The sequence below is a fragment of the Pecten maximus genome, chromosome 8 (assembly GCF_902652985.1).
Source record: "Pecten maximus chromosome 8, xPecMax1.1, whole genome shotgun sequence".
NCBI classification, from domain to species: domain Eukaryota; kingdom Metazoa; phylum Mollusca; class Bivalvia; order Pectinida; family Pectinidae; genus Pecten; species Pecten maximus.
In genome coordinates, this window is record NC_047022.1 from 42,148,628 (window position 1) to 42,160,955 (window position 12,328).

Consider the following 12,328-nt stretch of genomic DNA (forward strand, 5'->3'; position numbering starts at 1 on the left):
CAATAATCAGTTCATTGCAAAATATTATACACCAGCTGTAAATAGGTCATAATATAGGTTATAATTATAGATTAAATAGCTGTAAATAGGTCATAATATAGGTTATAATTATAGGTTAAATAGCTGTAAATAGGTCATAATATAGGTTATAATTATAGGTTAAATAGCTGTAAATAGGTCATAATATAGGTTATAATTAAAGGTTAAATAGCTGTAAATAGGTCATAATATAGGTTATAATTATAGATTAAATAGCTGTAAATAGGTCATAATATAGGTTATAATTATAGATTAAATAGCTGTAAATAGGTCATAATATAGGTTATAATTATAGATTAAATAGCTGTAAATAGGTCATAATATAGGTTATAATTATAGGTTAAATAGCTGTAAATAGTTGATATCTCAGACAGCTGTCACTTAATTTTGTGACAAATAATTGATGTGCTTACGATATTACTAAAACTCTATGGTTATAATTATTTTGCTGAATTGATGTGATTAATTTGTAAACATATCAAAGGCTAGAAGACAGCAATACTAACACAAGGCTAATATACACTAGTCAAATATAACATGTCATTAAGAACTTACAAAAGGCACTTTCTACTGCATTTAACCCGATGTCTTGGTTATAGAATTAAGCTCTTTATATCCATTATAACTTTCAACAAGGGGAATAACTCTTGTCCTTTGGATAGATATATCTTAAATATAGGTATTATCTTAATCAAGTTTGTATTGGCTACCTTAATTCCCTGTGCCACAGCTATAGCACCCTTTCTGCGTAGAGAATTCCAACTGAGGTCTAGTTCCTTGAGAGAGCTGTTCTCAGCAATGGCAGGTCCTAGTGCCATACCCCCTAATTCACCAAACACATTCCGACTCAGATTTAAATATTCTATCTTTGTTGTGTTCTGAAATACAAAATATATAATTCAGTTTAGATAATTCAGTTTAGACTTTTAATTAGAGTAAGAAGTTACAAAAATAGAAATGTCATCACAATAAATATTTTATTCCAAATATTTAACAAAATTTCAGTTGTTTTGAATACTTAATAATATTTGAAAATAATGAATATTGTCACAGGGAAGAAAAAAATTCCTTACCATGATAACATCAGCAAAAGCCAGGGCTGCCGTGTCGTCAAAGTCGTTACCTGTAAAGGCAATTGGCAGGCTACACTAACAATATACAACACAATACTGTTTAGGGATTCTTATTGTCAACCTTAATTTGATTTAGAAAGAAAACTCTATTTGCATGCAATATTTGAACAAATAATTATTTTGATAAAATGAAGTTCTGTTGATAATATTCTGACTTGGCTTGCCTAAAGCTAAAAGGCAATAATTCTTCTCTGTAGAAGTGGTTTCAGTGTGATCAAAATTTGTAGATTATGACTGACTTACAGTGACTTACCAGCCAGTATGCATGATGAGTGTCGTTTGTAGATGATTAGTGACTTACCAGCCAGTATGATGTGTGTCGTTTGTAGACGATGAGTGACTTACCAGCCAGTATGACGTGTGTCGTTTGTAGATGATTAGTGACTTACCAGCCAGTATGATGTGTGTCGTTTGTAGGCGATGAATGACTTACCAGCCAGTATGATGTGTCGTTTGTAGACAATGAGTGACTTACCAGCCAGTATGATGTGTGTTGTTTGTAGACGATGAGTGACTTACCAGCCAGTATGATGTGTGGCATTTGTAGACAATGAGTGACTTACCAGCCAGTATGATGTGTGTTGTTTGTAGACAATGAGTGACTTACCAGCCAGTATGATGTGTGTAAGGGTGGAGTTAGCATTGAGGATCTTCCCTAAGTGCTCTGCCATTTTTGTACCAAATTTGTTGTCAGATAAATCCTATAAAAGACAAAACAAACAAATGAAGAACTTTCTGCACAGGTAATACTCTACATTGCCATCTGTTGTTGATCCTCTTCCTCAGACTTGTCGTGTCCCCATGGTCCCATCTCAATTTACTCAACATGCTATATGCTAAGCAAGACAAGGCAACTAGGCAGTCCAAAAAAGGGGGGAAAACTAACCCCAACTGTCAACTGGTGGCAACATGACATAACTGATTCATTCCATCAATATCTATTACTGAATACCTAAGTGACAATGTATATATATAGTAGTGCTTATTGATACCTACCATGAACGTGATGAAACAGTTTTCCTTGAGCATCTCACATACAGCCAGTCCTCCTTGGTGGCCCAGCCAGTTGTCGCTCAAGTCCAGCTTCACAATCTGTGTGTTGGTCTAGAAGGGATGTTATACACTGTTAGGCTTTTTATATACGTGGAAACAATAACTTATATCAGCCTAAAATACATCTGAAATATTGTATTAAAAAGTCAAACATGTTTGAATAAGGATTTAGCAAAGGGAGATAATTAGTTATTTACTATAGCTTTAAACATTTGTTACTTCTAGATTTAAGATATACTTATGAAGATTCCAGTAATTATATTGTAATGAAGTAATAACCATACCATGAGATATAGTCTATATTGATACAAGTAGGCTAAAATAATGTCATGTTTTCAAAGTCCATAAATGAGAGATACATTCTGTCATGGACTTCAAGGCAATGTGTACAGAGACTACATATACCTTCCAACTAAGTAGGTATTGTACCATACAGCTGGATCTACTTTACCATAAGAGACATTGCTATAGGCTTCATGCCCATAGATCCCAGTCCATGGTGCTTCATACTGAGGTTAGGGTCATGCATGTGACGCAGGAAGTAGGAGGCAGGAACCACACCCATCTTTTTACAACCCTCGATGTATGCTGTCCGACCAGTACGGTCATATGTTGTAGATTGTTCTGTAAAAATGGTTTTAAATATATCTTTAAAATGACTAAATACATACAAATACTATAGAAATTATGCCTTTGACCGTTACAATCTGCATTAAATCCCTGTGATAGGTTAATATATATGTTGGCAATATTATTAAATCATGTATTAAATCAACCTTATACCTATAAAGAAATATTTATCATGTTTTTATCATCATCAAAATTACTTCACTTTTAACAAAGATATTCTAACAATAAATGTTTTTATGAATTATTTTATGGACACTCAAACATACAGAAATCAATACAAAGATTTATCGAGGTGATGCATGCGTCAGACATTCAAACAACATGCAGGCAGGCAATGGAAGCATTGAACCCTTGGATACCAGTCATCACAGGACGTCAAACAGAAATACATTTCCTTTTCACTGGTCAATTTTCAGCTTAAATCTCTTTTGATCTCTTTTTTGTGTTTGCTTTTGCCTTACACAGAAGTAATCCAAATTGTGTAATAATTGCAGTGCATATCAACGAACATCAATCATAGCTTTATATTGAAAAATCAATAAAAACAAAACTCTATTTCATCATATGCTTTGCTTTCAAAGTACAGTATTGAGAAGTAAAAATATAATTTTTTACATCTAACTTCAGGGTGGTTTACGATTGAAACAATGATGAGTCATATCTGTAAAATCATGTTGTTACTGATACAGTCAATCTTTACATATATGGGAGATTAAAATCAATTAGTTCGATCTCTATATTTCAACACCTACTTGTAAAGAAATCTTTCCTCCACCGTTTTAATGCCTTAAATTTTGGTAATAATTCAAAATAATCCATAAATTGACCAACAATGTTTATTCTTAACAAGACAGGCATTGACATCACAATTTACTATTTAGTATCAGCCAAAAAGGTTCTGAACATTTTGAATTTTCATATGAGTCAAACATCCACTGTACTTTTTATTAACCAGCCATAGTGCTTTATACAGTATTTTTGGGGTGTCAACAGAAAATGTCTTCCTTTAGTTTGGAAAAAGGTTAAATTAGTTTCTTGATAGCATCATATGTATTCTATTAAAATAAACAATGATATCAAAATACCTTCACCAGCTTATAACAGAACATCCTTTTCTTATGTTAGATGTCATTAGTTAGTACTGTTACATAGTCCCCAGAGACAACCTTGAACCTCTTAGTCCCAAGAGACAACCTTGAACCTCTTAGTCCCAAGAGACAACCTTGAACCCAATAGATCATTTAAACAGTTTATAGATACAGAGCTGTATTACTGTCATCAATTAAGTCACCAACACATGACACAGGGATTTGACTACCAGAAGTCTGGGAGATGAGGTTATATGGTCATTTACTAGGTGACCTGTAGCTTTCTACCATTACCAAACTAACCATTAAATGCCTTGACCCTGTAAAATAAGTACTAATTTTGTCCTTGACCTATTTTTGTGTAATTATCTCACCAACATCAGATGTTTCATTGACATTTTCATCATTGTCATCAAGAGTAAAATGCAACCATTCTGCAATATGTTAAAGATGATGAAAGAGAAACATAAAAAATTCTTTAGGAAAACAAAATCTTCCCAAAGCCTCATATATAGCTCCCCTGGAATGGCTCCATTGTTTTGTATGCTAAAACCACAAAGCCACGTATATAAGGTAAAGTCGTAAGTAGAGAGAATATTACACAACAAACCATTACAGAAGATTGTTCAAAACAATACTGAAAAAAATTCTAATTTCAAAATGGAATTAATTCTAAAGTCTACAAAAAGTTTCTCAAACTTTCAATGAAACATTTATGAATTATATGATAGAGGGCTGGCTTTTTTGGTCTGATAACTGGGCCCATTCCCAACTGAAAGTCTTTCATATTACCCAGAGGCAAAGCTTAATTCCCCAAGTTATGAAATATGAAAACACCATTCTCAGAGTAATGAAGCAAAATGAAAATGTATACTTTATACAACATTGAATTTAACATTGTGGTTTCAAACTTCATCATAACTTTTCAGTAAAACTTTAAATTTTTCATACTTGATGTAAAACATATTTTACTGGCTATGGAAAGCAAAATGAGTGTCATTATGAATGATAAACAGCTTCCACTGTAAAGACTATCAGCAGTTTAAAGTCAATGCTTTATATATAGTATACTGGTGCTGTATAGAATCTGAGTATATCTGAGGACATCTCCCTCATGTGTCTACACAAGTGTTGTACAGACTCTGAGTATAGCTGAGGACATCTCCCTCAGGTGTCTATACAGGTGTTGTACAGATTCTGAGTATAGCTGAGGACATCTCCCTCAGGTGTCTATACAAGTGCTGTACAAATTCTGAGTATAGCTGAGGACATCTCCCTCAGGTGTCTATATAAGCGCTGTACAGACTCTGAGTATAGCTGAGGACATCTCCCTCAGGTATCTATACAAGTGCTGTACAGATTCTGAGTATAGCTGAGGACATCTCCCTCAGGTGCCTATACAGGTGTTGTACAGACTCTGAGTATAGCTGAGGACATCTCCCTCAGGTGTCTATACAAGTGCTGTACAGATTCTGAGTATAGCTGAGGACATCTCCCTCAGGTATCTATACAGGTGTTGTACAGACTCTGAGTATAGCTGAGGACATCTCCCTCAGGTGTCTATACAAGTGCTGTACAGACTCTGAGTATAGCTGAGGACATCTCCCTCATGTGTCTATACAAGTGCTGTACAGACTCCATGTATAGCTGAGGACATCTCCCTCAGGTGTCTATACAAGTGTTGTACAGACTCTGAGTATAGCTGAGGACATCTCCCTCAGGTGTCTATACAAGCGCTATACAGACTCTGAATATAGCTGAGGACATTTCCCTCAGGTGTCTACCGGTATACAAGTGCTGTACAGACTCTGAGTATAACTGAGGACATTTCCCTCAGGTTTCTTTACAAGTGCTGTACAGACTCTGAGTACAGCTGAGGACATCTCCCTCAGGTGTCTATATACAAGCACTGTACAGACTCTGAGTATAGCTGAGGACATCTCCCTCATGTGTCTATACAAGTGCTGTACAGACTCCATGTATAGCTGAGGACATCTCCCTCAGGTGTCTATACAAGTGTTGTACAGACTCTGAGTATAGCTGAGGACATCTCCCTCAGGTGTCTATACAAGCGCTATACAGACTCTGAATATAGCTGAGGACATTTCCCTCGTGTGACTTTACAAGCGCTGTACAGACTCTGAGTATAGCTGAGGACATCTTTGTCAGGTGTCTATACAAGCGCTGTACAGACTCTGAGTATAGCTGAGGACATTTCCCTCAGGTGTCTACCGGTATACAAGTGCTGTACAGACTCTGAGTATAACTGAGGACATTTCCCTCAGGTTTCTTTACAAGTGCTGTACAGACTCTGAGTATAGCTGAGGACATCTCCCTCAGGTTTCTATACAAGCACTGTACAGACTCTGAGTATAGCTGAGGACATCTCCCTCGTGTGTCTATACAAGCGCTGTACAGACTCTGAGTATAGCTGAGGACATCTCCCTCAGGTGTCTATACAGGTGTTGTACAGACTCTGAGTATAGCTGAGGACATCTCCCTCAGGTGTCTATACAAGTGCTGTACAGACTCTGAGTATAGCTGAGGACATCTCCCTCAGGTGTCTATACAAGTGCTGTACAGACTCTGAGTATAGCTGAGGACATCTCCCTCAGGTGTCTATACAAGTGTTGTACAGACTCTGAGTATAGCTGAGGACATCTCCCTCAGGTGTCTATACAAGTGCTGTACAGACTCTGAGTATAGCTGAGGACATCTCCCTCAGGTGTCTATACAAGTGCTGTACAGACTCTGAGTATAGCTGAGGACATCTCCCTCAGGTGTCTATACAAGTGTTGTACAGACTCTGAGTATAGCTGAGGACATCTCCCTCAGGTGTCTATACAAGTGCTGCACAGACTCTGAGTATAGCTGAGGACATCTCCCTCAGGTTTCTATACAAGCACTGTACAGACTCTGAGTATAGCTGAGGACATGCATCTCCCTCGTGTGTCTATACAAGCGCTGTACAGACTCTGAGTATAGCTGAGGACATCTCCCTCAGGTGTCTATACAGGTGTTGTACAGACTCTGAGTATAGCTGAGGACATCTCCCTCAGGTGTCTATACAAGTGCTGTACAGACTCTGAGTATAGCTGAGGACATCTCCCTCGTGTGTCTATACAAGCGCTGTACAGACTCTGAGTATAGCTGAGGACATCTCCCTCAGGTGTCTTTATACAAGCACTGTACAGACTCTGAGTATAGCTGAGGACATCTCCCTCAGGTGTCTTTATACAAGCACTGTACAGACTCTGAGTATAGCTGAGGACGTCTCCCTCAGGTGTCTTTATACAAGCGCTGTACAGTCCAATGTTAGAAGAGTTCCAATATTTCCTTGTGCAGACATGCAATTTTCTTTTCAAGCATATAAGTATGTATACTGCCAGATATTTCTGTGCAACTTTCACACTGTCTGTTGAATCAAACCTCAATGTTCGGTGTAGTGTATTATACTGAAGTGAGATACATATTATACTAAAAATGTTTCACTCAATAATATTTCATGTTTAATAACAAATAATTCCTGCCATGACTAAGGATATACCGCTACCAAGATTTCACTTTGATATACATTTACCGAAGTTTGTTCCTAATGTTAATATTTACATCTCTCCCTTCTTCAACTTAGGAAACTCTGACTGCATATAAATTATCATATTATCTTAGCAACCATATCTGCCGTAGTTACGAACATCGCAAGATACCCTGCATATTATTTTTTCGTACTGTATCTAAACGATTTGTTTGATTTAGATATAAGGATTGTACCTCATTTTCACTGCGTATACGGTAGTATGCCTGCAGTTGGCAACAAACATATCCTATGGAGGGCTAAAGTGCTAACCATAGGAAATGTCTGTTGCCAACTGCAGGCATTCTACCATATACGCAGTCAAAATGGGGTACAATCCTTAATTATACTCACACAAAATATGCTTATGATTTCCAATTACATCTCATATGGACAAGTTATTAGAATGATTATCAGACTTGATTATTGATAAGTTAACAGCATTAGAAAGAGAACTCGGAGAGTAATAATATATGGTAGATAAGAATTGTCATGTGTTATGTAGCTCAAAGTAACTGATTTAGAGGGAAACAAGAATGGATCACAGAAAGTGAAACAAGGCTAATTATTCTGTTATATCAGTATAACATATAAAGGTTGGATTCAAAGCCAACATACAAGTCCTATTGTTTTTTATCATTTCAAACATAAAAGTATTCAATTAAAAAAAATGTATTACTGTGATTATACACCAGATTTGAAACAGCTCACTGACATTGATTGCGTTTAATAGTGCTACTGTCTGAACATAAAAATAAAGTAATTAATACATTTTCATTACATTTTATTAAAAAGTGTCCCTCCCAGTTGCAGTGAAAAATCTCAATATTTTTTTTTTTCATTAAGAACAGATCAGGGTGCAAGCATTTCAGGTCAAACAAAGTTGTAGACCATTTCAAGAATTTCCCAAGGCCCTAATAAGTTTTTTTCATCTAAATTGTTATACAGAATAAATGATATTTTACAGTAAATTAATTATTTTTGTAATGCCTAATGCTTCACACTTATTAGACTTGATCCATCGGCTTTAAGGCATCACCTTTGAATTTAACCAAAGAGTAACTTTACTAATTATCAAGTCTATAGAAACATTGCCAATTAGAGGGATTTCGAGGCTATGAGCCAGGATTCAAGCCTGTTCAACTCCACATAGCAAAACTCAAGGGCTTTTCAAGACTGTATGAACCCTGCAGATTGTTATCAAATTGCTTTTCTATCTTGAATCCTATTTTAGAGATAAATAAAATTATGTATTACAATTCTGTGGGGGATTTTAAACACAAAATTTGTAATAGCAATGTCCTGTTGAGCTTTCCTCCTATGAGTCTGGAGTTTCCTAGTACAACGATACAGACAGTGGAAACAGGATACAAAGCACAAGCATTCAGATTTAATGCACAATAATAAAAAACAAATACAAAAATAATGGTATACATGTACCCGCTGAAACATCACACTCTAAAATAGAGACAAAAATGGTTTTCTATAAAATCAAAATACTACAGCATCAGCCTAGAAACCGAAAATCTGATTAATTGTTCATCATATGACTACTGGTTCATATATCCTCCGTAAATACAGGATTTCTTGGTATACATGTAGTGACTTGACAATGCCATGTTTAACATTAAAAACACATCATGATTACATTGTAATATTTCATCAGCATCAAGCTTTATTGTCAGAATTCAAATTTATACAACAAAGTGTGGCCATTCTTTTGAAAGTTTGCATTGAAATATGATATGCATTGAACACAGTGTCATTTGATATTAAACATTAATCCTACAACTTATGTACGTATTAATTTATGAAGCAGCTTTGTATTACTGTATGTCACTAGCCAAAAGGCTTGTGAAGTACAATATCAGGCTGAGCACCATTTATCATGCTTTATATACTGTAAAATCACATTTTTTTGTGGGGATTTCATTTTCAATGAATCTGTAGGCACTAATGAAAGAGCTCATTGTCAATAAAGTTGTAAACAGTTAAGATTTGACAAGATATTTTGAGTGGATTCCGTTGGTACTAGTATAATCCATGAAGTCACATGCCACCAAACAGATGTCATGTATTATTGGTATATTGTTTTTGATGTTTTATTTTTATTTTTTTTTTTGCATTTACAAAAACAAAAAAAATGTGCCCCACAATCTATATATCATTTTACAATATTCTACATTTTTGTAAAAATCCAGTATTTCCTTAAGAGTACAGCAACAACATGTTCACATACTGATGATAAAATCCACTATTTCTATAAAACCAAATCTACCAAATGTTTACATACTGATGATAAAATCCACTATTTCTACATACTGATGATAAAATCCACTGTTTCTACACAACCAAATCTACCACATGTACACATACTGATGATAAAATCCACTATTTTCACATACTGATGATAAAATCCACTGTTTCTACACAACCAAATCTACCACATGTACACATACTGATGACAAAATCCACTATTTCTATAAAACCAAATCTACCACATGTTCACATACTGATGATAAAATCCACTGTTTCTACACAACCAAATCTACCACATGTTCACATACAGATGATAAAATCCACTATTTCTATAAAACCAAATCTACCACTGATGATAAAATCCACTATTTCTCTATACTGATGATAAAATCCACTATTTCTATAAAACCATATCTACCACATACTGATGATAAATCCACTGTCTACCACACGTTCACATACTGATGATTAAATCCACTATTTCTATACAACCAAATCTACCACATGTTCACATACTGATGATAAAATCCACTATTTCTATACAACCAAATCTACCACATGTTCACATACTGATGATAAAATCCACTGTTTCTATATATACAACCATATATCTACCACATGTTTACATACAGATGATAAAATCCACTATTTCTATAAAACCAAATCTACCACATGTTCACATACTGATGATAAAATCCACTATTTTCACATACTGATGATAAAATCCACTGTTTCTATACAACCAAATCTACCACATCTGGAAGTTTACATACTGATGGTTTTATAAACGTCATTCATGTCGGATATGAACTTGAGGCTGTTATCCATACAATAGGACAATCGGAGAGCCTGAAAGTCTGCAATCATTTCCATGTGACTTCCATAGGAGGGCACTAACAAAAACCATAAATACTTATATTATCATACAGTTTACATTCATCTTGCCCAAAACACTATTTTCTAACTTGGTATAATATTTTCACTTTGGTCTGTGAGAAATATGGCAGTGTTTTTTAGTTATCATCCATGATCTCATATATTGCTATGTAAACCCAAACACTGCCCAGGGAATGTCATTTGTTCTCTTAACAATTAGTTGTTCTCTTAACAATTAGAATTTTTAACATGAAAAATAAACTTAATTGGTAATTAGTGTGTCCCCTTGGCCCGCCACACCCTTTATTTTATTGCTCCCTTCATCCTTGCGCTGTTTTTCAAGTTACTAGCTCCCAGAACCCCCTCTATTTTACTAGCCCCCATAACCCCCTCTATTTTACAAGCCCCCACAACCCCCTCTATTTTACTAGCCCCCACATCCCCTCTATTTTACTAGCCCCATAACCCCCTCTATTTTACAAGCCCCCACAACCCCTCTATTTTACTAGCCCCCACAACCCCCTCTATTTTACTAGCCCCCACATCCCCCTCTATTTTACTAGCCCCCACAACCCCTCTATTTTACTAGCCCCCACAACCCCCTCTATTTTACAGCCCCCAACCCCCTCTATTTTACCTAGCCCCCACATCCCCTCTATTTTACTAGCCCCCACATCCCCTCTATTTTACTAGCCCCCACAACCCCCTCTATTTTACTAGCCCCCACAACCCCCCTCTATTTTACTAGCCCCCACAACCCCCTTTTTTACTAGCCCCCAAAACCCCCTATTACAACCCCTCATTACAGCCCAAACCCTCATTACACCCTCATTACACCCCCACCCCCTATTTTACAGCCCCCACCCCCATCTTTATACTAGCCCCCAGAACCCTCTCTATTTTACTAGCTCCACAACCCCTCTAATATATTTTACAGCCCCCCACAACCCCCTCTATTTTACTAGCCCCCATAATCCCCTCTATTTCACTAGCCCCCACAACCCCCTTTATTTTACTAGCCCCCACAACCCCCTCTACTTTACTAGCCCCCACAACCCCCTCTATTTTACAAGCCCCCACAACCCCCTCTATTTTACTAGCCCCCATAATCCCCTCTATTTCACTAGCCCCCACAACCCCCCCTTTATTTTACTAGCCCCCACAACCCCCTCTACTTTACTAGCCCCCACAACCCCCTCTATTTTACAAGCCCCCACAACCCCCTCTATTTTACTAGCCCCCACATCCCCCTCTATTTTACAAGCCCCCACAACCCCCTCTATTTTACTAGCCCCCACAACCCCCCTTTATTTTACTAGCTTCCACCACCCCCCTCTCAGGAATTTATACAGCCTACAGACCTACGGGAATATTCTTTCATGGCTAGGTAATTTCAGTACTTAACACTGTATACTTATTAGGGAAAAATTTAAATTAACAATAAATGATAGGAGAAAATTGCCATGCTCCCATAATTTGAGAAAAAATATCTAATTCTGAATAGAGAGTTCAATTTAGATTACACTTATAAAAATTTGACATGTTTACATGATGAAAAAGAATATGAAAAACCAAATCATTGGAACTTATCACCAATAATAAAGATCTGTATATGATATTGTACATCTCAAGATTCACAAACAGTTTCTACAGGGATAAATCATATGGAATGTGAT

The 12,328-nt window shown here is 36.3% G+C and overlaps 1 protein-coding gene across 9 annotated transcripts in view; it reads right to left on the reverse strand.

The window, feature by feature from the left end:
* LOC117333560 (leucine-rich repeat-containing protein 74B-like) overlaps positions 1–12,328 on the reverse strand; it is a 69,550-nt gene that overhangs the window by 18,118 nt on the left and 39,104 nt on the right. For 6 of the 9 annotated variants that reach the window (XM_033892897.1, XM_033892896.1, XM_033892902.1 and 3 more), the window contains exons 3-8: positions 10,550–10,669; positions 2,677–2,849; positions 2,169–2,276; positions 1,780–1,873; positions 1,113–1,162; positions 750–917 (exon numbers count right to left, since the gene is read on the reverse strand). In XM_033892897.1, coding sequence (XP_033748788.1) covers positions 750–917; positions 1,113–1,162; positions 1,780–1,873; positions 2,169–2,276; positions 2,677–2,849; positions 10,550–10,669 — 713 coding nt within the window. Of the gene's footprint in view, positions 1–749; positions 918–1,112; positions 1,163–1,779; positions 1,874–2,168; positions 2,277–2,676; positions 2,850–4,317; positions 4,378–8,957; positions 8,976–10,549; positions 10,670–12,328 lie in introns of all 9 variants that reach the window. The other 3 variants (XM_033892898.1, XM_033892899.1, XM_033892900.1) reach the window with 3 other exon arrangements.